The sequence below is a fragment of the Salvelinus sp. IW2-2015 genome, linkage group LG15 (genome assembly GCF_002910315.2).
Source record: "Salvelinus sp. IW2-2015 linkage group LG15, ASM291031v2, whole genome shotgun sequence".
Taxonomy (NCBI): domain Eukaryota; kingdom Metazoa; phylum Chordata; class Actinopteri; order Salmoniformes; family Salmonidae; genus Salvelinus; species Salvelinus sp. IW2-2015.
The window spans coordinates 50,729,066-50,754,233 of NC_036855.1; the positions used below are offsets into that span (position 1 = coordinate 50,729,066).

The 25,168-nt window shown below is 41.4% G+C and overlaps 1 protein-coding gene across 2 annotated transcripts in view; it reads right to left on the reverse strand.

The window, feature by feature from the left end:
* The window catches only part of LOC111974094 (leucine zipper protein 2-like), a 185,317-nt gene that overhangs the window by 45,671 nt on the left and 114,478 nt on the right, over positions 1 to 25,168 (reverse strand). For both annotated transcript variants that reach the window (XM_024001659.3, XM_024001658.3), the window contains exons 2-5: positions 23,682 to 23,799; positions 19,398 to 19,468; positions 17,665 to 17,746; positions 10,869 to 10,931 (exon numbers count right to left, since the gene is read on the reverse strand). In XM_024001659.3, the coding sequence (XP_023857427.1) occupies positions 10,869 to 10,931; positions 17,665 to 17,746; positions 19,398 to 19,468; positions 23,682 to 23,799 (334 nt within the window). The remainder of the gene's footprint in view (positions 1 to 10,868; positions 10,932 to 17,664; positions 17,747 to 19,397; positions 19,469 to 23,681; positions 23,800 to 25,168) is intronic.

Sequence of the window (25,168 nt, forward strand, 5' to 3'; positions counted from 1 at the left end):
CCAAAAATATAATATAACTCTCCACAATAATTTCAATAGAAAACTCTCCTTAATCATATCTCGTTTACTCACTTATTTATGGCGCTGCCTACTCCTGATGATTCATTTTCAAATCATATGAGCAAAAAAATGTTTACTGTTCACGTTCCTGACCTGTTTTCTGTTGTTTTGTATGTGTTTGACGGTCAGGGCGTGAGTTTGGGTGGGGTAGTCTTGTTATATGTTTCTGTGTTGGTTAAGGGTGACCTGATATGGCCTCAATTAAGGCAGTGTGTTTCATTTCCTACTGATTGAGAGCCATATTAAGGTAGGTGTTTTCACTTTGATTGTGGTGGTTGGTTGTCTCTCCTGTGTGCAGTGTTGTATGTTACGCCACACGGGACTGTTGGTCGGTTTTGTTTGTTTAGCATTCGTTTTATGTAGTCAGTTTTCCTGTTATGCGGTTCTCGTGTTTCATGTAAGTTCGTCGCACCAGGTCTGTCTACTTCGTTTGTTGTTTTGTAGTTTGTTTAAGAGTATTTGCGTTTCGTCTGTAGTCTTTTAAATAAATATTATGTCATCATACCTAGCTGCGTATTGGTCCCTCCGCTTAATTATGATACGTGTACAATATTAGGTGTTGGATCTGCAGTTTACCTATAAAATGGACTGACGGTAAAGTAGACATACTTGGTATTCATATCCCAAAAGATATAAATAAACTCTCCACAATGAATTTCAATAGAAAACTTCTCCTTAATCATATCTCAGTTTACTCACTTATTTATGGCGCTGCCTACTCCTGATGATTCATTTTTCAAATCATATGAGCAAAAAATGTGTTACTGTCACGTTCCTGACCTGTTTTCTGTTGTTTTGTATGTGTTTGACGGTCAGGGCGTGAGTTTGGGTGGGTAGTCTTTGTTATGTGTTTCTGTGTTGGTTTAAGGGTGACCTGATATGGCTCTCAATTAGAGGCAGGTGGTTTTCATTTCCTCTGATTGAGAGCCATATTAAGGTAGGTGTTTTCACTTTGATTGTGGTGGGTGGTTGTCTCCTGTGTCAGTGTCTGTATGTTACGCCACACGGGACTGTTTTCGGTTTTGTTTGTMCATTCGTTTTATGTAGTCAGTTTTCCTGTTATTGCGTTCTTCGTGTTWCATGTAAGTTCGTCGCACCAGGTCTGTCTACTTCGTTTGTTGTTTTGTAGTTTGTTTAAGAGTATTTCGTTTCGTCTTTTGTCTTGTTAAATAAATATTATGTCATCATACCTAGCTGCGTATTGGTCCTCCGATCCTTCTCTCCTCTCCTCGTCTGAGGAGGAGGAAGATCTAGAAAACCGTTACAGTTACTTTATCTGGGACGCTAAACCAAACAAAATAAAGGGTGCCTATCTATATAATGAATATGAATTGGTTGGGTTAAAATAAAATAAAATCACTAAACCTCTCTCTAAAGGTGTCATTTATTCAAAAGTTTTACTTGAACCCTAAATGGTTCTCAAGTAGATTACTAAGAAAAGCTCATCCATTGCTTAAAAATGGCCTTTTTGCCTTTGTGCAGATTGCCATGTCTCATTTTCGATTAATTGAAAATAACACTTCTTTCAAAGTATCTCTCTTTTTCAAACAAGCATTAAGCAGCTGGCTACAATTTCACCACCCCGAAAAAATATAACAAATATTACAACAAATATTATGGCTGAACTCAAATGTGCTGGTTGATAAAAGACCTGTATGTCACGCCCTGACTTTAGTTATATTTGGTTTCTTTATTATTTGGTTAGGTCAGGGTGTGACAAGGGTGGTTTGTTTAGTTTTTGTATTGTCTATGGGTTTTTGTCTTGTCTAGGGTTTTTGTATCTATGGGATTTTGTATTGTCTAGGGGAATTAGGTTGATGGTGGCCTGGATGGGTTCCCAATCAGAGACAGCTGTTTATCGTTGTCTCTGATTGGGGAGCCTATTTAGGTTGCCATTTTCCAAGTTGTTTTGTGGGTAGTTGTCCTGTGTAGGTGCCTGGATGCACAACGTTGGCGTCACGTGTCGTTTTGATATTTATTGTTTTTGTTGGCGACATCGGTAAATAAATATGTACGCTCAAAACTCTGCGCCTTGGTCTACTCCTTTAAACGGCCGTGACACTGTATTTATGAGAAAGTTTGAAAATTGTATTTTTTTTTAAATGATATTGTCAATTAGAATGGTAGAGTTATGTCTTTCATGGAGTTATCAGAATTGTTCGAGAAGGTCTGCTCAATCCAAGATTACAGCATTACCCCAAAAATGGAGGAGGCAGGTGTCTGCCCAATATAAAGGATCAAAACTGGCGAAGGAATAAAAATTGCATAAATAGGAAAGTATACCAGTTTCATTTGAGAACCAGGATGTTGAAAGCTGTGCCATACAGATTGCAAAATAGTTGGGAAGAGATTTTTGATGTACCGATTCCATGGTTGATATATATAACACAGGATTAAAACAACACAGGATTAAAGACTGTGCATTTCAGCTAAATTATTATATAGAATTCTTGCCACCAACAAAATGTTTAATATTTGGGCGTACAATCATCGAAGCTGCAGATTTTATTGCGAGGATACAAGAATCAATAGACCATTTATTTGGTATTGCCCTCAGGTAGCCTGTTTCTGGTCTCAGGTTCAGGAATGTGTAACGTTTGTCGTCGGGAGAAGGAGAGAGGGACCAAGGTGCAGCGTGGTAAGTATTCATAATTCCTTTTAATGAATACGAATACTTAGAACAAAACAACAAAAACGATAAACGAACAGTTCTGCAAGGTGACATACACTAAACAGAAAACAACCACCCACAAACATAGGTGGGAACAGGCTACCTAAGTATGTTCTCAATCAGAAACAACGACAGACAGCTGCCTCTGATTGAGAACCATACCAGGCCAAACACCACAGAAATACAAAACAAGGACAACATAGAACACCAGACATAGAATGCCCACCCAAACTCACGCCCTGACCAACCAAAATAGAGACAAAAAAGGATCTCTACGGTCAGGGTGTGACAGAATGGCTGAAAATGCATAACATTGATCTAAAATTGACCCTAGAAATAGTACTGTTGGGAGATCTGGAGTGACCGGGTCAGTCAATTACTAATATACTAATACTCTTAGTAAAAGTATTTATCTTCAACTCGCAATCTGTGGATTCGATTAGATAGATTGAAATTGTATGTTAAACATCACAGCATATTTGACAGATATTGGGATGGGCTGAGGGAAGCTGACGGTTGGGATGTGGAATTGGAGACGAGTGGGTGTGGAGTTGCTGGGCGGGGGATAGAATGACGGTCAAAGATAAAAGTCAAAAAATAAAGTCAAAATAAAACAACAATCTTGGAGGGCTGGTGGCCTGGCAGTTGGGAGCTGATGGATTGCTTGTTCGGTTCCCCGTTTTTGTCCTTGTGGGAGATCTGTCAACGTGCCCTTGAGAAGGGTGTTGACCCTGGTTGCTTCTGTGTGTCGCTCTGGATGGGAGTCCGTTAGATGACTAATGTGATGTAGTTGTTGAGCGGCTTCACTGCAAGTATATTGCATGTTTTAAATATTCAATAAAAAATGAACTATAATTTTTTTTAAACTATCATGGTCCAAACACACCTAGACAGTCGTGTAGATGACATGATAAAGGCTATTCCCCCTCAGCAGACTGAAAAGATTTGGTATGGGTCCTCAGATACTCAAAAAGTTCTACAGCTGCACCATCGAGAGCATTCTGACTGGTTGCATCACTGCTTGCTATGGCAACTGCTCGACCTCAGACCACAAAGGCACTAAAGAGGGTAGTGCGTACGTCCCAGTACATCACTGGGGCTACACTTTCAACCATCCAGGATCTGCATTGCCCCCCTCTTTTACGCTGCTGCTACTCTCTGGTTATTATCTATGCATAGTCACTTTAACTCTACCTACATGTACATATTACCTCAATTACCTTGACTAACCTGTGCCCTCGCACATTGACTCTGTACCGGTACCCCTGTATAAAGTCTCGCTACTGTTATTTTACTGCTGCTCTTTAACAATTTGTTATTTTTATATTTACTTTTACTTATCTATTTTTTACTTAACACTTATTTTTCTTAAAACGGCATTGTTGGTTAAGGGCTTGTAAGTAAGCGTTTCACTGTAATACCTGTTGTATTCGGTACATGTGACAAATACAATTTGATTTGATTTGTATGCCTAGTTATTTTCCCAGGCTTCTACTCTCCCCTCTGCAGGACAGGGACCCTCTAAAATCAGTATGTCTACTGAGAAGGGCTCAACTTCTTTTAACTGCCAGTTTATTGTTTTAAACTGTACACTTGGCATTTTAAATGATTTTCTCCCTGTATGAATACATTAATACATTTTGGTTTGACCTTTTAAGCTGTTCAGTGTGCTTATGTACTGGTCATCAAGCTAGCAATGCAGCATGAATATTGCAAAGCCCAACTAAGACATGCCATTAATAAGTGCGTTAGAGGTGTCTGTCCAAATTATTCTGACAATTTAGTGAATGGGAGGGTATATAAAGGACCACATTATTTTCTATCTCTTCAGTGAATTAAAGGAATACTTTAATATTTTTGCAATAKAACCCTTTAGCTACTTCCCCAGAGTAAGATCAACTCAATGATACCATTTTTATGTCTCTGCATGCAGTTTGAAGGAAGTTGCTAACTAGCGTTAGTGCAATGACTGGATGTCTATAGTAAATGCTAGCATGCTAGTAGATACCATAGACCTCCAGGCATTGCGCTAACGCTAGTTAGCAMTGGCTTGCAAAACTACCTGCAACTTCCTTCTGCAGAGACAGAAAAATTGTATCCYTGAGTTRATCTGACTCTGGGGAGGTAGATAAAGAGCTTCATTGCCAAAATCCCTAAGTATCCCTTTAAGGTTTCATACACAATATGATAAATTCTGGGATCAGATTTGACATTTGGTCCTTTCATTTTTATTTATTATCATTCGCTACAATGACAAAGTTTGACGGTCAGGGAATCCAGGCTAATCAGCAAAAGATCGTCATCGTCATCGTATCTCTCTTCAACTTGTTAAAGTTGCAGGTGCAGATGCTCGCTAGAGGATGATTGGAAGAGACACGTGTCACCCTCATCTAAATGGTCACCAATAAAAGCATCATATTAAACTTCCATTGATCCTCATAACTTTTCATACCCCATTTCCACCTGTCAGAGTGATCTCCTTCACACTCACTGCAAAGAGATTGAGCAGCTCACGGATCAGCTGTCTCCTACAGAAGTTCCACTCTCATAGACTGTCATATCACAGCAGAAACGGTGTCTGTGTCGATCACTCACTTTTCCTAGCCTTAATCCCAAAATGCACATCCTCAGCCTTAAAAGTAAATTATAGAAGATGAGTTTACAGCAAATTGCAGCCATAAAGATTTTCTGGTGACATGATCGGTTGAAACTGATACTTGGAAGGGCTGATGTGAAAGGAGCATGGTTTGTAAATTACTGTAACAAAGCGTTATCTGCACATGCAAATGACCACATCACACCCACCGACAACATATTTTAATTCTGTTTCAGTGAACAATCGATCCAAACTCGAGTCAAAGTCTTAAAAAGTTGTTAAAGTCAAAGAAGAAGACTAAGAAGAACAAGAATAAGATCAAGAACAAGACCTCTATGGGCTAATATTTTATTCAAAAAGGAAAAACATGTAGCTGAGCTAAGGTCTGATTCTAATTGGAGAAGAAAGCTTCTAACCTTGTAAGGGAATTGGGAATTGGAATTGGCGGAATTGGGAATTGTAAGGGAATTGACGGAGTCAAGAGCTCATCAGAGCACRGGATCAAGTGGAAACCCAGAGGTCTGAGTGTCCTGTCTTCATMGCAGACATGGCAATAATCTTACCAGGTCACTTAACAAATCAGGCAGTTTCAGAGAGACATATAATTCCAATATATTCTAGCTACAGTATCAACAGAGGCCCTGCCTACAAAGTTTAACTAAGGAAGTGTCCCTGATATTGAAGAAAAACAAGGCTCAAGATGAATCAGCATCTGCAAGGCCCCATATTACTTATTAATGTGCCCAAGGAGATTCTATCCAGAATGGTTGGCAAACAGAATGGCAATGTAAACAGTTAATTCCATCCCCATTCAGATGTGTTTCATTGCGAGGGGTACTCTCAGTAGTGATAACATGTTCTATGTGTAAGTTTATATAATGTGGATGAAGAGTTACTTGTCTAACAGAACACAGAAGATGTTCTTTAATGGAAGCCTCTCAAATATYATCCAGTTASAATCAGGAATTCCCCASGGTAGCTGTTTAMGCCCCTTGCTTTTTTCAATTTTTACTAACGACYTGCCACTAACTTTGAGTAAAGCCAGAGTGTCTATGTATGCGGATGACTCAACACTATACACGTCAGCTACTACAGAGACTGAAATGACTGCAACACTCAACAAAGAGCTGCAGTTAGTTTCAGAGTGGGTGGCAAGGAATAATTTAGCCCTAAATATTTCRAAAACTAAAAGCATTGTATTTGGAACAAAACACTCACTAAACCCCAAACCTCAACTAAATCGTGTAATAAATAATGTGGAAATTGAGCAAGTTGAGATTACTAAACTGCTTGGAGTAACACTAGATTGTAAACTGTCATGGTCAAAACATATTGATGCAGTAGTAGCTAAGATGGGGAGAAGTCTGTCTATAATAAAGCYATGCTCTGCCTTAACAACACTATTAACAAGGCAGGTTCTACAGGCCCTAGTTTTGTCGCACCTTGACTACTGTTCAGTCGTGTGGTCAGGTGCCACAAAAAAGGACAGGAAAATTGCAATTGGCTCAGAACATGACAGCACGGCTGYCCCTTGGATGTACACAGAGAGCTAATATTAATAATATGCATGTCAATCTCTCCTGGCTGAAAGTGAAGGAGAGATTGACTTCATCGCTACTTTTATTTATGAGAGATATTGACAGGTTGAATGCACCGAGCTGTCTGTCTAAACTACTGGCACACCCAACTACTGGCACACCCAGCTCGGACACCCATGCATACCCCACAAGACATGACACGAGTTCTCTTCACGGTCCCCAAGTCCAGAACAGACTATGGGAGGCACACAGTACTACATAGAACCATGACTACATGGAACTCTATTTTACATCAAGTAACTCATGCAGGCAGTAAAATTTGATTTAAAAAACAGATTTTTTTTAAACGTATGGAACAGCAGGGACTGTGAAGCAACACAAACATTGGCACGCACACACACACACACACACACACACACACACGATAACATATGCACATACATACACATGAATTTAGTACTGTAGATATGTGGTAGTGGTGGAGTAGGGGCTTGAGGGCACACAGGGTGTTGTGAAATTGGTGAATGTATTGTAATGTTTTTAAATTGTATAAACTGCCTTAATTTTGCTGGACCCCAGGAAGAGTATCTGCTGCTTTCGCAGCAGCTAATGSGGACCCATAATAAATACAAATACAAATATTGACTCCAGACTTGACTGAGAGGCCTTATTATATCTGCTGATGACTTTGAATGGAAGTATTTACTTATTGCRTAGTGTCGCTTTGGGCTTTGTGATAACTTGAGTCCATTTGACATTCAAGTTATCTATCAATCGRTTCTAGGTGTAGGGTGTTAAATTAGTCTTGCTCCCCCTCCGGTAATAGGGACAGAAGCGCAAGCCAGGGTGGCCCACTATCTACTCACCTATTTGCATATTTATCTCAAGCCCCTTATTGATTCAATAAGGTACTGCCGATAACAAGGGAATTTAAAATAGTAGCCACAATCCAGTTATCTATGCAGATTTCATTCATTATAACAGGACTGGAAGGATATATCTCTGTTCTGTACTGTAATTGATAAAAAATGGRTTTCAGCAATTTCCCCAGACTTAAGACACGTCCTAATAAGACTGAGGAACTTCTGTTATTATATGTTTATTTTAGACATACATTTGTTATGGTTTGATACAGTGAGATTAGAATGCATCTGAAATCTAAGCAAACTACTTCCATCTAGCCTCAGTGGCATTGCAGAGTGTAGTAAAAGCAATAAGAGTGGAAAYATGACATATATTGTCTGATAGGATATGACAAATCTAGGATACCTCTSTGACCTACATAGTAGGAATGCACAACAGGTGAAACCTCTGAATCTAGTGGAAAAAAGACACCCAAAGATGTCAAGATATTTTCCATGATTCATCTGGTGTAGGATATGGCCAAGACTTGAAATGCCAAAGCTACAGCTTTGGTGTTCTCAAAAGTAGTTCTCAGACGCCACTATCTACTACTGATGACCCCTCTGTATCAAGCTACAAAGACACTCAAAACTAGAGATAGATCTGGCACAGGAAAAAGCCAAGACTTAAAATGTCAACGCTACAGRGACCAACTGATAGTGGAGTGTCACTTTCTGACCTTAGTTCTTTTGTATTTTCTTTGTTTTAGTATGGTCAGGGCGTGAGTTGGGTGGGTTATCTATGTTTTGTGTTTCTATGTTGTGTTTTTCGTTTGGCCTGATATGGTTCTCAATCAGAGGCAGGTGTTAGTCATTGTTTCTGATTGGGAACCATAGTTGTCTTCRGTGTCTGTTTGTTCACGTTARGGGACTGTTTCGGTTTTCTATTCTATTCACTTTGTTATTTTTGTATTGTTGTCGTGTTCAGGATTATTAAATATAATGGACACTTACCACGCTGCGCATTGGTCCGACCTTTCTTACTCCTCGTCAGATGAGGAGGACGAATTCCATTACATGGAGCTACATAATGTACTTTCAAAGTGTTCACAGAGCCCATTTACAGTGCTTCTGACTGCCAGCAGAAATCTCAGAGGTTCTGCCCAAAWACAACTTCAATGAACTGTGTAAAACATTTTCAATTGTAACTCTCACAAATGTTTTTTTTGAGTCTGATTACAATACAATTTGACTCAATCCTACATAGGTCAGACTACCGGAAGCACTATTTAACAAGCCTTTATTTGGCATAGTGATTGGTGTGATTGTGTGCCTTGCAAGTATTTTTAAAGACGTGATCAAGGATTTATACTGAACAAAAATATAAAAGCAACATGTAAAGTGTTGGTCCCATGTTTCATGAGCTGAAATAAACGATCCCAGAAATGTTCCATGCGCACAAAAAGCTTWTTTCTCTCAAATTTTGTGCATACATTTGTTTACATCCCTGTAAGTATCATTTTTTTGCTTTGCCAAGACAATCCATCCACCTGACAGGTGTGGCATATCAAGAAGCTGATTAAACAGCATGATCATTACACAGGTGCACCTTTTTCTGGGGACAATAAAATGCCACTTTTGAGGGAGCATGCAATTGACTTTTGGCATACTGACTGCAGGAATGTCCACCAGAGCTGTTGCCAGATAATTGAATGTTAATTTCTCTACCATAAGCCGCCTCCAACGTAGTTTTTGAGAATTTGGCAGTATGTCCAACCGGCCTCACAGCTGCAGCCCACTTGTAACCACTCCAGCCCCGGAACTCCCCATCCGGCTTCTTCACCTGTGGGATCGTCTGAGAACAGCCACCCGGAGAGCTGATGAAACTGAGGAGTATTTCTGTCTATAATAAAGCCCTTTTGTGGGGGAAYACTCATTCTTACTGGCTAGGCCTGGCTCCCCAGTGGGTGGGCCTATGCCCTCCCAGGCCCACCAATGGCTGCCTGCCCATTCATGTGGAATCCATAGATTAGGGCCTAGTGAATTTGTTTCAACTGACTGATWTCCTTACATGGTGTAACTCTGTAAAATCATTGAAATTGTTGCATGTTGCGTTTATATTTTTGCTCTTTTCTAAATTACCAGCTAATTATAGTTTTTTACTTAGAACTGTGGCACACAAAGGACTGTATCCTTTCATCTCCATGGTGACCACAGACAAGAATCTTGTATCTTCCCTCCTCTCATCTCCAAGCTGGCTCTCTCACCATAATGAACTTGGTGTTTGAGGTTTGAAGACCATCTAATTGGTCATTATGTAGTCCAATCATTGCCTCATTTACAGGTAATTTAGACCAATCTGTTGTACAACATTACAGCCATGTCCGATGTTACTCTCTGATGTGAAAACATCAAAATTGACTGGAGTACTCCTAGGTTTGCTGGGGTCGCTTATGTTGCCTCTAGAGTTTGTTCTGGGAGTTTGGTGTYTAGTCACACACCCCTGCACTGTATTTCCCCCTTTTTGGTTTAGTAGAGCTAATAATGTCATATAATGTTCTCTGACCTCCCTCGGGCAGTGTGAACTCTCTACCTCTCACCTGACTTTTTCATTGAATATTGTGGTAGCTTCTTATTTCTTTACCCAGGCTCTATCATGCTGCAAACCATTGTGACTCCATTTCTGATTGATTACTTTCTTCTCCTCTGCCCTGGGGCATATGCCCTTAAACTATAGGATCTTGCGCCAGCCACGCTGCAGCCAGTAACTGCCCCCAGGTTAGCCAATTAGAAGGTCCCACGACACCAGCCCTGTTCAAGGCCCGGAGGCTCTGACGAATTCAGTGCATCCAGTGGTATTAGTGCTCATAATAGGCCTCTCCACCAATTACATCATTCAATACCGACAGAATAAGGCTCTCAGTTGCCAATGGCTATCTGTGACCTTTGCAATCCAAAATGACAGCATCGTATAGATTTAGAAAAAAGGATATCAAAACCCATTGCTAGTTCAAGTGATGTCGATGACCATAGAGATCATATGATATGATTACTAAGGCATTTCTCTTATGACTGACATTAACATAACATTTACAGGTCACGGTGATCATGAATTAGAAACGAGTCAGCCATGAGTCAGTAGGTGGGGAGAACAAAAGTACCTCCTGTTGCAGGTCCTTGATTATTTTGGTCTTTTTCTCCATCTCCATCTTGAGGAACTTGATCTGTGGGCGAAATAAATCAAATGAATGACATGGGTTTTTTGACAGACTGTCAATTTTTTTACAGACTGTTTCTTACAGACTGTCAATTACATCTAAAATGTGACATTTAACATGAAGGTATCATGAAGGTAGTAACTAACATCAACCATGCCAGCTATTCCTGACTGCACTGGATTTCATCCTACTGTATGTTGGTGATGTCCTTGCTCTATCTTCAATACATCTCAAGGTCAAACAACTTAAAATGATTCTCTGCCTTTAAAGCAGACTTCCTGCTAATGCTCCAAGTACCTCCATATGGTTACATTACACCGTTTTTACTGCTATTTTAGTTAGCTTCTAAAGATGTACAAAAACGGTGGGCGACTGCCTATTTTCCACTGTGTGATTAATATAATAGCCCATATGCTCATTGTGTCAGAGTGATATCTTTGTTTATCGCAATCTTTTTATCGCAAGCTTGGCATGTCTCTGTAGTGCAGCCATTCCTCGTGTCCTGTATTTAACAAGCAGTCAGGCGTCAAACGGCTGATGCAGATGGCGGCCCACCGTAGTGCAGGACTACATCAAAAAAGACTGGATAGCGGTGGGGGAGGGGGGGAGAAAGAGAGATATTCCAAATCCGATTCTGCTTTCTATTTCACCTCTGCGTTGAAGGATTCTAAGGGATAGGTTGTCCTTCAATGAGGTCATTGAGATTGTCCCAGGGAGGAAGGGGAGAGAATTRATGGCCCAGCTGACCTCAGCTCTGAAGGCACCCGGGGGACTTTAAACTATGGCTAGGTGGTTGACACACTAATAACATCACAGTTCATGTTGGTGCATTTGGAGTTCATGCCTCTGCCCATGGGTAGGTCGATAACACATCCCAGCACAACGTTCCCTCTGGGAAATGATGGATGTAAAATAGGAAACTGTAGCATGCTACATTGTTAACATTTGACATTTTCAATTGTGTTATTACAGTGTAATTAATTCATATGACTTACTGATAAATCAGAGCAATAAGCCTGAGCAATGTTGGAGAGTTTATTGTGTTTCCAGAGCTATTATACAATTAAACTGTATATTGCAACGCCCAGCATTTGCAACTAGTGTTACAAGTATGATGCCATATTTGCTATGATAGTGATGAAATAACCAGGCCAATCTTTTTCTTCGTGTTGTAATACTTTTTTGGAATGGCATGCCTCCAACTGGGCAATTCGATCATACATTTTTGTGTGTGGTTTATCTATTAGAGTTTGTGTACCTATTTTCTTGGCCTACCTAAAGTTGTTTATATTTTGAAGTCTATTTACATGCAGCATCCCTCCTTAACTTTACTGATGTCAGTTTTGTAGACTAGTCATCCAGAGGTAATACAATTGGATCTGTGTATTATTGACAAGCACCACAGAACGCTAAGACAGTTGTTGTGTTGTTGCTACTGTCTTGTCTAGAGTACCATTCATCCATGAATGGTTGTCATTTTTTTAGAAAATTCATGAAAGGTGGGCCTAATGTTCAATTATGCAGAGCAACTTACACACTGGCGTAGCAGAAATCAGCTCTGGGGGCCCATGCACCCGCCATCTCACACCTAGAGTGCATTTGGAAAGACCCCTTGACTTTTTCAGACCCCTTGACTTTTTCTAKATTTTGTTACGTTACAGCCTTATTCAAAAATTTATTAAATAGCTTTTTCCCTCATCAATCTACACACAATACCCCATAATTTCAAAGCAAAAATAGTTTTTTAGACAACTTTTTTTATTTTTTATATCACATTTACATAAGTATTCAGACCCTTTATTCAGTACTTTGTTGAAGCACCTTTGGCAGTGATAACAGAGTTGAGACTTCTTGGGAATGACTCCACAAGCTTGACACTCCTGTATTTGGGGAGTTTCTCCCATTCTTCTTTGCAGATCCTCTCAAGCTCTGTCAGGTTGGATGGGGAGCGTCGCTGCACAGCTATTTTCAGGTCTCTCCAGGGATGTTCGATCGGGTTCAAGTCTGGGCTCTGGCTGGGCCACTCAAGGACATTCAGAGACTTGTCCCAAAACCACTRCTGCATTGTCTTGGGTTAGGGTTAGGGTTAGTGCTTAGGGTCGTTGTCCTGTTGGAAGGTGAACGGTCGTGCCAGTCTGAGGTTCTGAGTGCTCTGGAGCAGGTTTTCATCAAGGATCTCTCTCTACTTTGCTCCGTTCATKTTTCCCTCGATCCTGACTAGTCTCCCAGTCCGTGTCGCTGCAAAACATCCCCACAGCATGATGCTGCCACTACCATGCTTCACCGTAGGGATGGTGCCAGGTTTCCTCCAGACTTGACACTGCATTCATGCCAAAGAGTTCAATCTTGGTTTCGTCAGACCAGAGAATCTTGTTTATCATGGACTGAGAGTCCTTTAGGTGCCTTTTTTTGCAAACTCCAAGCGGGCTGTCACGTGCATTTTACTGAGTAGTGGCTTTCYTCTGGCCACTCTACCATAAAGGCCTGATTGGTGGAGTCTTGCAGAGATGGTTGTAGTTCTGGAAAGTTCTCCCATCTCAGAGGAACACTGGAGCTATGTCAGAGTGACCATCGGGTTCTTGGTCACCTCCCTGACCAAGGCCCTTCTCCCTAGATTGCTCAGTATGGGCCTGTCTTGGTGGTTCCAAACACTGTTCTTGGGGACCTTCAATGCTGCAGACATTTTTTGGTACCCTTCCCCAGATGTGTGCCTAGACACAATCCTCTCACGGAGCTATACGGATAATTRCTTTGACCTCATGGTTTGATTTTTGTTCTGTGGGACCGTATATAGACAGGTTTGTGCCTTTCCAAATCATGTCCAATCAATTGAATTTACCACAGGTGGACTCCAATCAAGTTGTATAAACATTTCAAGGATGATTAATGGAAACAGGAGGCACCTGAGCTCAATTTTGAGTCTTATAGGAAAYGGTCTGAATACTTATGTAAATAAGGTATTTTAAAAAATGTTGATGTTTTATTTGCAAATAAAATCTAAATCTTTCGCTTTGTCATTTTGGGGTATTGTGTGTATATTGATGAGGGGAAAAAATGAATGTAATCAATTTTAGAATCAAGCTGTAACGTATGAATACTTTCCGAATGCACTGTATGTKTAAATTATATTAATTTTGTAAATAAWTTWTTTTGACAGTAACCCTCCTTTTTAATTTCCACATGTAGCAAGCAAATTGTTTATTTTGTCCAATCTACATGGTAGGAGGTGAGTCAGAAAGACAATATAGTTTTCATGCATCTAGTTAGCCTATTTTTCAGCGGCGCCGGCAGCAYCCCGCCTCGGCCTCCTCACCTAATTGGCTATCAAGTTAAAAAAAGTTTGGTGAATCAGGTTAGACTCGGATGGAGAGTGAGTGCGTTGTTCAAGATGAATGAACAAAAGTCAAGACCAAGTTGTGCACAAAAACGCCCTAAAAAAGCTTTATCTGATCAAGCTCGCGCCAAATTACTGAAGATTACTGAACCACATCACCAAAGCTACCAACTCKTCGACTGATGAAAAACCATTGAAGGTGTTAGCTAGTAGGCCTATTTATGCTGCAGCTAACACTAGCAGCATCCCAGTCTCGATAGAGACCTCACTGCCCGGGCCCAGAAATGACAGTGGCCTTGCTCGTCCTCATCTACCCTGCTCTTGAGAATAGTGACATTTCCTCTAGTGAGGGTGCTGGCCTTCCTTCTCCTCCTCTTCCTCTCCCAGAAAACCAAGATGACGACTGCCAGAYACCCAGCGGTGCTCATGAGAGCGACCTCCCTTCTGTGAACACTGGTAAGCCTACGAGTGATGAAACGGATCGCCCCGACAGCGTGGAGTCCGAGTTCCAATGTGTAATATAAATAGGCTACCAGCTAAATACTGTATATAGCTAAAGGTAGGCTAGACCAGGGTTTCCCAAACACGGTCCTGGGCACGGTCCATTTCCCAGGACATAGACATGTCTTATATGGGCAGAAAGCTTACATTCTTGTTAATCTAACTGCACTGGCCAATTTACAGTAGCTATTACAGTGATAAAATGCCATGCTATTGTTTGAAGAGAGTGCACAACAACAAAAAACTTTTATCACGGCAACTGGTTTGATACATTCACCTCTGAAGGTAAATAATGTACTTACATTCAGTAATCTTGCTCTGATTTGTCATCGTGAGGGTCCCAGCYATAAAATGTAGCATAGTTTTGTTTGATAAAATACAGTTTTATATTCAAATGTAGGAACTGGTTTCTAAAGTTTGAACCTCGGCTGTTTCCTTGCTTCAGGTCCTGAGCTACAGGCAGTTAGATTTGGGTATGTCATTTTAGACAAAAARMMWAAAAAATGGTCCGATCCTTTTAACATGCTAAAATGACGACCAAATATAAATAAACATGTACCCATTAAAGCAAAGCTACAGGCTACTTCAAGCACTAGCACCACAAAGCCTACCGATAAGCAGCCGCGTAYACGTCGCAATTTCAGAACCATTGACAACGATCGGTAGTCTATACTTTGTGAGTGGCTGACGCAGTCACATGTTTTAGGGGGGGGTGGCAAACTTTAACTTTGGGGGGGGGTTCCAGAGAAACTGTGCTACGCCAGGGAACTTACATTGAGTATGTGAACCCAAACAAGGTTTCTGAACCACACAATATGAACATTTGAATGAAATATAAATAAAATAAGAAAGGGATCTTTTGAGTGGAACCACAGCTTCACGTTCATCATCAAATGCTCTACATGTTATTGGCATTTATGATGAGTATGTGTTTCCCATCGCAAATGGCTTCCTATTGTGCATGTCAATTTCCAAGTACAGCTACAGCTGTTCGCTGTATGTGGTCCACTGGGGGTACTAATTTATAGTTTTTGCGTGTAGGGAAAAGGAAGATACAGATTCAGCTCCTGATTGAAACCGTATTGATTATCAGTTGCACTAATTTCATCAATTRCAAATGAGCCAAGATGATGAAATGTTTGAAGTGAGAACAGCTCATTGAAACATAAGCACGTTTAGTGCTTATGGTTTAGTGGTTTAGTGCAGTATCGTCCCAGACCAAATACCTTTGACAGTGCTTGTTACTAACCCTGGTTTCCACTTTTTGCTGCTTAGTAGGTTTAGAGAAAACACACTCTAGAGGTCCCTAGGGGCAGAGTGCAACACCAATCAAACAATGTTTTCTACCCAATGCCTCACATCAAATTCGCCCAGCTACGGAGAATAACCTCAACTCACACTCTGTTTCTTCGCCTCGAGCTGTAGGCATGGTCTCAATTGAAAATGTTAAAAACTCTACCTTATTACAAACAAGACAGTTATTCATACAGCATCAGCGTGCATTTTCCCAAAACTCCATTAGTACACTGAATAGTGGCAGTAGCAGAGTTATGCTGTATATGATACAACCAAGAAACTCAACTTTACAACACTTTTTTTTGTGCTATTCCAGAAACGTAGTAACCGGCTGGTAACATCATAAGAAATTTCCCCTTGTGAAAGACAGGCATTGATTTGATGCATTGCATTGCAGTAGCCAATACAATTTCCTTTAATATAGACCATAATTATCTCCCTACACCAGGGATTTGTCACTCATCTTAACATGAAAATGTCAACAACAACAGTTTGATTGTTGGCTAGCAACATCAGCCCCCCCCTTGTTCTGTACTTTGAAAATAAGACAGACACCCATTTTCAGACGTCCACACTTGTTTCAGGCCATGTTGTTCTTATTAGCAAATATTGAATATCTCAAAAGCATTTCACGGTCTGTTTGGGACATTAATTAGGCATCCTGTTGATTTTCTGATCATTTGTTTTTGAGAGGGAATTAGAGGTTCGCCAGATAGCCATAAGAGATACAGCAGTAAATATCTTTGGGYAGTGGMAATATAAACAGCTAGGGTCTAATCTATACAGTAGGTAMGAAAAAGGCTCCACATGAGTATAATGTTAATTACTGATGTTATAACAGCTTTTGTAGCTGTTATAAAAAGCTGTTATAAAGGCATTATGGGGGCCTACGTTAAATGCATACATAGGGGACCTACAGTAAAGTGAATTTATACATAGGGGGCCTACAGTAAACTGTTACCTATAGGTCCAATTCATACAGRAGGTATAACCATGACTGCATGTGTGGTATCGGAGTTCATTTGTAGCTTGCTATTCTCAGACGTCGGAATAGCTTGGCAATGTAATACAACTTGAGTAGAATAGAATTTATAGTAGAATGACAGCCAAGTACAATAGAAAAAGGACTGAGTTGCATGARGGAAAGAGGCCTGGAATACTTGGCGAATGAAAAGCAATGTTTATGACAGGATAACAAAAGGAAAAAATATATTAAAAAGTCACCTGGTCTATTAAGTGTTTCTTCTCCTCGTACTCTACAGGTGTTTCATTGAAATTATTCATCACCGTTATGGAAAAACATACTCCATCCTGTCAAGTTTAGCTTTTACAAAACGAATAATTTTATCAGAAACCTATCCTTTAAGGAGAGAGTGGAGAGCAGAAGGACCTCCCTCACTATGCTTCCTATTTCTGGGTTACACCTAGCTCTCTCACTCTCCCAGACTGGTTATTAAGTGGTGGGAGGGAGGYGGCCAGCCAGGAGAGATGGCTGCTGGGTAATGAGATGGGTGACGGGCGCCCACAGGCCCYGGTGACAGGTGACAAGGGGGAGGTTAGAGGAGTGAGGTGTAGACGAGGTGAGGACGACTGAGGGCTCCTACTCACTGTGGCCTGCTGTTTCTCGGCCTGTTCCGTTGCCTCGTCCAGCTGCTTCTGCAATGCAGTCTGGAGGGACTTCATCTCTTCCCTGTTGAGAGGAAAGGTGAGAAACACTCAGTTAGCACCTATCCTTCTCCTCTCCAACTCTTCTCGCAGTGGCGAGGGAGTAGTAATAGTATCTCAAGCACTGACTGACTGACTGACTGAGCACTGAATAGGATCAAATTATCAAATCAATTCATGCTTATTTTTTCTACCAAACATTTGTGATAGAATGCGTGACGAAATGCCAAACTTAAATCCAGAATGCCGGTATACGATTACAGCAGCAAAGAATTATTCCCTTTGACTGGGCTTAGTGTAGGTTTAGAGTTTAACTACATATGACATGGTCATGGTCCATCAATTGTGCAGTCGAGGAGCAGCATCTGCAGTCAACAGCACTGTGTGTCAATCTCAGAAGGAAAAGTCTCTCTTCACTGCTGCGATGCCCTGTCGTATTTCACATGCCAATGGTTGTGTCTGTTGGCATGAGCCCAGTCAAGCAAACATTTTTATTTTCCGCTACTTGGGATTTCATTTTTCTGATCTCACCCTAAAACCAGCAGTATGACGTTTTAAGGGTAGACAGAACAATGTTTAAGAAGTTAGCGTGGAATGAATTTGAGGTTGACATTTAAGGGGAGCCCAACAACATTTGGTACTGTAAATAAGCTTCAAGTCAACACATTGAGTCAACATATCTTCACCGATATTTAGAGACATTTGCCTATGGGCTACAAACAACACAAAATTATTCTGAGTGACATTTTCCTCAGGCAACACAGCACTGGACTGTGTATAAAATAGTGCATAACCCATTATGGGTATTTGTGGGAAGGCAGTTATGGTGTCTGTGGGAAGGCAGTTATTTACTTTAACCAGAGCACAAAAGTAAACRGGACAGAATGTTTGACTTTTACTACTGTCTTCCCCCACCCCGCCGCGTATTTCTTTGGCCCCTCAAGTTGTCTGTATATTTGCAGTTTAAATATAGTAATTGGTTATGTACACGATTAGGTAAAATTATGGTGGCAAGGACGAGGGTTAAGGTTTGTGTTTTATCATGTTGCTGACTACAATATGTCTGTTTTCAGCTTTTATAAAGGCTACAGTGTCTTAATTAAATAACATTTCTAAACCTGGAATGACAGCATCTTGTAAAGCCTCACGTTTGTAATTTTTCAACATGTGTTGACTTGAGGATGTGGCTACAGTACCATGGTTTCACATTAAAATAGTTGCTAGTTCTTACTCCCCCAAAGCAATCAAAAACATGATTGAAAGGTGTCAAAAACAAATGATTTTTCCATAACTCAGTTGCCTGGATATCTCGCGATGAAGTCATTGGATAATCATTCTTGGCAATGGAACGAATCAAATGCAGGATTAATCGGATTTATAGTGGAACGCAGGTGGCTGCTCAAATCGTCTGTGGACCAGGATAAACAATAAAAACAATAAAAAKCAACAATAAAAAATMGTTTTATGGTTTGTTTAWGATTGTCATGTGTTGATATGTTGGTTTGCTATTTATAAAGCGGTAGGGTATAAGTATATACTGTGTATACCAAAGTTGAATTGCAGGTAAAATCACATTGTTCTTGCACCATAGAAGTAATTAAAATTAATGTTGCTCTTCAAAATAATCCATATGGCWGCAATGTGCAATAGCAAATGGTTAAGAAGGTTAGYTCTACCTCTGCTTGTGGCTGAGTTCCAGGATTCTCTGGACATCCTTCTTGGCCACGGAGTCATCATTTTTCAGTGTCTAGAAMTGAGGAAGGAGAGCTTTTCAGTCTCGCAAGAGAAATTGGTTTATTATATGACCACTCACAGTCTCACTCCAACACTCCAAAGTGAAGGAGCTGATTCAAAGKCCTCATACAGTAGGAACGAAAAGAAAACAACAGTGCTCCTTTCGAGTGTAAATGCACACGTTGCTCCAAGCTGTCATACAGTCTATACACAGGCAAAAAAAGGTGTGAATAATGATTATTATTTTTCGTCCATATGGTGTAACCCCTCSTAGATGMATGTGTYTGCTTTTATGAGGGTAGTCGAAAATACTTATTGTGATACAACAAGTTGTAGTTTATTTGTAAGCTTGTAGGAGCTCATGTAGTTTATATGCAGGTTGGAGTGTAATTATGAACCTGACACTTTTTGGGGAAGAAAACTCTGGCAGAGACAAACTTTTGAATACAATAATAGAAGATTCAAGTGGTACAGTATCTTGTTGATAATACATTTGATTCTCATTTCCATAAACACAATAATTGGGAGTTCAATAACTGCAGCTSTGCGAGATTACCGAACGGTTTTAAAATGTGCTTCAGTATAATAATGAGAAGAGACATTCAGAAAAATACCCATATGGGCCTCCCAGTGGTGCAGGGCACTGCATCGCAGCGCTAGCTGCGCCACCAGAGACTCTGGGTTCGCGCCCAGGCTCTGTCGCAGCCGGCCGCGACCGGGAGGTCCGTGGGGCGACGCACAATTGGCCTAGCGTCGTCCGGGTTAGGCCGGTAGGGATATCCTTGTCTCATCGCGCACCAGCGACTCCTGTGGCGGGCCGGGCGCAGTGCGCGCTAACCAAGGGAGCCGGGTGCACAGTGTTTCCTCCGACACATTGGTGCGGCTGGCTTCCGGGTTGGAGGCGCGCTGTGTTAAGAAGCAGTGCGGCTTGGTTGGGTTGTGTTTCGGAGGACGCATGGCTTTCGACCTTCGTCTCTCCCGAGCCCGTACGGGAGTTGTAGCGATGAGACAAGATAGTAATTACTAGRYATTGGATACCACGAAAATTGGGGAGAAAAGGGGGTAAAAAAACAAAKKAAKAAAAWAWARATATTTCTGTATCACAAAAACTTTAATCTGGCTGCATCCCATCAGGATTCGATTTAGAGAGGTGCTGACACCTACCATAACAAACCAGGGTACCTCCATAAGCAGTTGAGGTGCGAAGGAATGGCCCCCATTAAACCCTATACTAGCACACCACAAAGCAACTGCCAAGAATCAAAGCTCTATCAGGCAAAGTTTAATTATGAAGGGTTGACCCAGCACCCAAGGGATGTCTAATTAAAAAAATAAACGCTTAGGTCAGTAAATCTCCACCAGAAAGGTTACTCTGTTACACATACATAATGGATTATTATAAAAAGTTACGGTTGATTGTTTTCCCCCCCTTTTTTTATAAGAGATCAWTCCCCCCTCGCTTCTCCCTTCATCTCCTACCGCCTGCTTTGCCTGGTACATTTGTACAAGGCACAGGGGACAKTGCCATCCAAGTCTGCACATAATGTACAGTAGCTAACTGAAATCAAAGCCTGCCCCGAGGACAGTGGTAGCTTAGARAGACACACAGTGCCAGCCAGACCCGACCAAGGGACAATGGATGCCACCGAAAACTGTCAGGAGGACAACACCAGGAACCCAGGCTGGCCAGGGTGTAACGGGTACACTAGGAGTCGCGAAGCAAGAACAGGGAGGGAATTTAATAATTAAAAGAAACATAGAACAAAACAAGAAACACGAGTAGTGTACAGACATATAACACAGGAACAGAATCAATAATGCCTGGGGAAAGAACCAAAGGGAGTGACAGATATAGGGMAGGTAATCAGGAAGGTGACGGAGTCCGGGTGAGTCTCATGAGGCGSAGGTGCGCATAACGATGGTGGCAGGTGTGCATAATAATGAGTAAACTGGCAACAACGAGCGCCAGAGAGGGGGAGTGGGAGTATACGTYACAGCACCCCCTCCCTGYCACGCGGCTCCTGCCGCAGGACGCCGACCAGAGGGACGGTCCCGAGTACCAGGAGTGGGCCAGTCGCTTCTGCTGAGGTGCGGGAACCTGTAGACTCAGCTGAGGTGCAGGAACCTGTAGAGCCAGCTGAGGCGRGGGAACCTGACGAGCCAGCTGAGGCGTGGAAGCCTGATGAGCCAACCAAGGCTTGAGAACCTGTCGAGCCAGCTGAGGCATGGAAGCCTGATGAGCTAGCTGAGGCATCCCCGGTAGCTTCGGCAATGGAAGCCTGACGAGCCAACCGATGATTGAGAACCTATCGAGCCAGCTGAGGCATTGAAGCCTGACGAGCCAGCTGAGGCTTCCCCTTTTTCTTCGGCAGCTTCCCTTGGACCCGACYTCACCAGTAAAAAAGCAAATAAAAATCCCTGTTGTTTCCCTTTGGTGATGCGTACCGGGTACGCAAAGGGAGAACCAAAGGGAGTGACAGATATAGTGGAGGTAATCAGGAAGGTAATGGAGTCCAGGTGAGTCTCATGAGGCACAGGTGCGCGTAACAATGGTGMCAGGTGTGCGTAATAATGAGTAAACTGGCGACAACAAGRGCCAGATAGGGGGAACGGGAGTAGACGTGACACCAGGTTACATGTCATACAAGTTCACAGGGTGTAATTGGGAAGTCATTGATTAAAACTGAAATGAAATTGGGCTACAGCCATCCAAGCCTACTAAAAAGAACACAGTGGCCCAGACAAACCCAAGGGACCACTGGCACCAAATTTGGCAACAGAGATTCTATTCAAGACTGCCTATGTGACAACGGTACTCTGGCTAACATCTGAGAGACATATTTGTGTCTGCTGGTTCTCTGRGGGACACAGGATGTTGAAAGTAGAATTTGGACTGAAAATACTCATACAACCTAACGTCTTTTTCAATCTATTTGTTCAATTCAATTCATTCCCTACTTGTTTGATGAGAACTGAAATGGAATCGACTGCAGCCCCGATCAGTGGCGATATACAGATGTATCAGAGAAAAATGTATTGCCTTGCTGCAGTATACAATTTAACAACCAAATTACACTGGAATCTCAAGATCTAGGATTAACTATGTTTATGTGGTCTTCCATTCAAGCTGTGCATTTACCAATTCTCATGAATTTATTTCACAGCATCCACTATGGGAGTGATGATCTTTATCATACATTTCCATCTTCTACCTCTCAACACCTGTCATTCCCCATTCTGTCAATCCTATTCTGCACTGTGCTCACAGGAAAGAGTAACGTTGTAACGTACATGTACATACAACATACCGTATACACAACATTTGCGGATCTGTATGTCAAAAACAGATTACATCGAGCTGTGGTAGACGTCAAGGGTAGAAGCATAGATACCATTTAAAGTAGACCTGGGTCATTCAAATAATTTCAGTGTTTGCTTGAGTCCGCCTGGAGTTCCAGATGGACAGGGTTAGCACCGTTTGAACTATTCCATTGGTTCCATTGAGCCAGGCAATTTCAYTCAAGCACATCTAAAGTATTTGAAAGATGTCAAATACAGTACTGAAGTCAAATAAGGTAATGTAAACATCCTCCATCAGCACCACACATGCACGTCCTGTCGCGACAGTTACTTGATCATATCATTCAAAATCCTCTGCAAACTAGAACCCGAAAGGGTTCTTCGGCTGTCCCCATAGGATAACCTGTTGAATAACTGTTTGGGGTTCCAGGTAGAACCCTTTTAGTTCCATGTAGTACCCTTAAAGAGGGTTCTACATGGAACCAAAAAGAGTTATACCTGGAACCAAAAAGGGTTCTCTTATAGGGACAGCTGAAGAACCCTTTTGGAACCCTTTTTTCGAAGAGTGTCGAGCCAGATTTCTCAACTCTTCCACCTTGGAGTAATTTTCCAGTTTTTACAACTGCACCTCAACTACAGGACTTCCACTTCCAATTCMTATTCATATCAGGTGGAGGGATCGTCAAAACGCAGAACATATTGCTTATTTGCTTTTAATAAATGAGGCCCCAGGTATGTGGTGGCTCATTATACCCCAGGACAGCGGATGAGAAAAAGTGAATCACAGGCTGAGCTGAATTGTTAAGCCCTTTTTTAAGTTCTTAGCCTTTCGAAATAACCCCATGGTTCCAAAGGCACTCAAAGCCATCCCCCTTTCTTTAACATCCCACTATAATCTGTCAGAAAAGAAACAGTGGGGCTCTAACCTGAAGGTTGCCTTTTATGCTGTCCAGTTCCTTTGTAGTCTTGGAGAGTTGACGCAGGATGCCAGTCCGCTCTGTGAAGACCTCCTTCAGCTTCTGCTCCAGCCCCTCATAGCCTTGTCTGTCAAGGGAGAGAGAGAGAAGAGAGAGAGATTTCACTACTTTATGTCCGCRGCCTGACAGAATCCCTCTTTATTGGCACCCTTYGGTGTAGGAGACGGTGTTAAAGCGGATTAAAAGTGTTGTGTCATTAGAGAAAAAGGGTAAAGAAGTACAGACACACTAATATCTACTCAATACTCAGTCCTTGGGTTTCGAGATAAAAAAGCACTTCAATCACCTTACCAATTTGGCAAATCCAACTGTCAAAAAGACTGAAATATCCACAGCACCCATTTGTCAAATGCCTTTTCTATTTCTTTATAAATCAAACTATTGAAATGTAAATGTGCAATTTTTTTTATGGTGACCTTGCCAAGAGGCAAACATGACTTTTCGCGCAATTGTGCATCAAAATTTGGTCATTACAGTCTTGTCTGAGAATTCTGAATGAATTCATTCCATATGATGCAAACCGGGAACATTCCAGAACCCCCAAAACACTCAAAGAACAATTTGGAAAACAACATTTATTTTTTTCCAGAAAAGAAATCTATATATCTATATAACAAGCACCATAGAACATTCTGGGAAAGTTCTGGGAACTTTCACATAACCAATTTTGGTTTGCTGGGTATACTGATAAAAGATTCCGTTCGACTTTGTCCATACCCTTTGCGTACTATTTTAGGGGTTTGCGTCTCTTACCTTACTAGCTTACCTATTGATAAAACAGACATATGGCTCTTGAAAGACAAGCATACACATCAGCCAAGTGAAGTAGAGTTAGGGAACCCAGTGGTTGGAGGAGTAGGGAATAGAGAGTGAAAGCTCAGGAGTGGCAAATAAAGAGCTGAAGAAGAAACTGACAGCTCTGGCCTTTTGGGGCTACGGTTAGCCATGTGAGCTCTTCCTCTCTCCTCTCTCTCTCTTCATCCCTCGCTCTCTCTCTCTCTCTTTCTCTCTCTCTCGCTCTCTCTCATCTGTGGTCATAGATAAAGACACTGCAGCTTGCCTACATCTTCCCTAGTGCCAACTGGCGATATCAGATTGAAAATCGATTTTTATTGAACGCAACACCCTCATTTACAAACAAAAATAAATGAATCAATCTTTTGGAAACTTCCTCAAGATCAAGCTGGTCAGCCAGCGGTTTTCGACGCAACCGGTCGTCAATTTTATATCGACATGCTGTGCATCGTTGATTGCTTTCAACCCCCCAGAAAGAAATCATTATTTGCAAATGCTGTGTTACAAAAACATTAAACATTTCACTTTAACCACTCCCCTAATTTGACATTCATTTAAGTTGGTAAATAGACAATAGAAGCTCTATCTCTACAAGTCACYAGAACATCAAGGGCCCTCTACAATCAAAACCAAGAACCAGG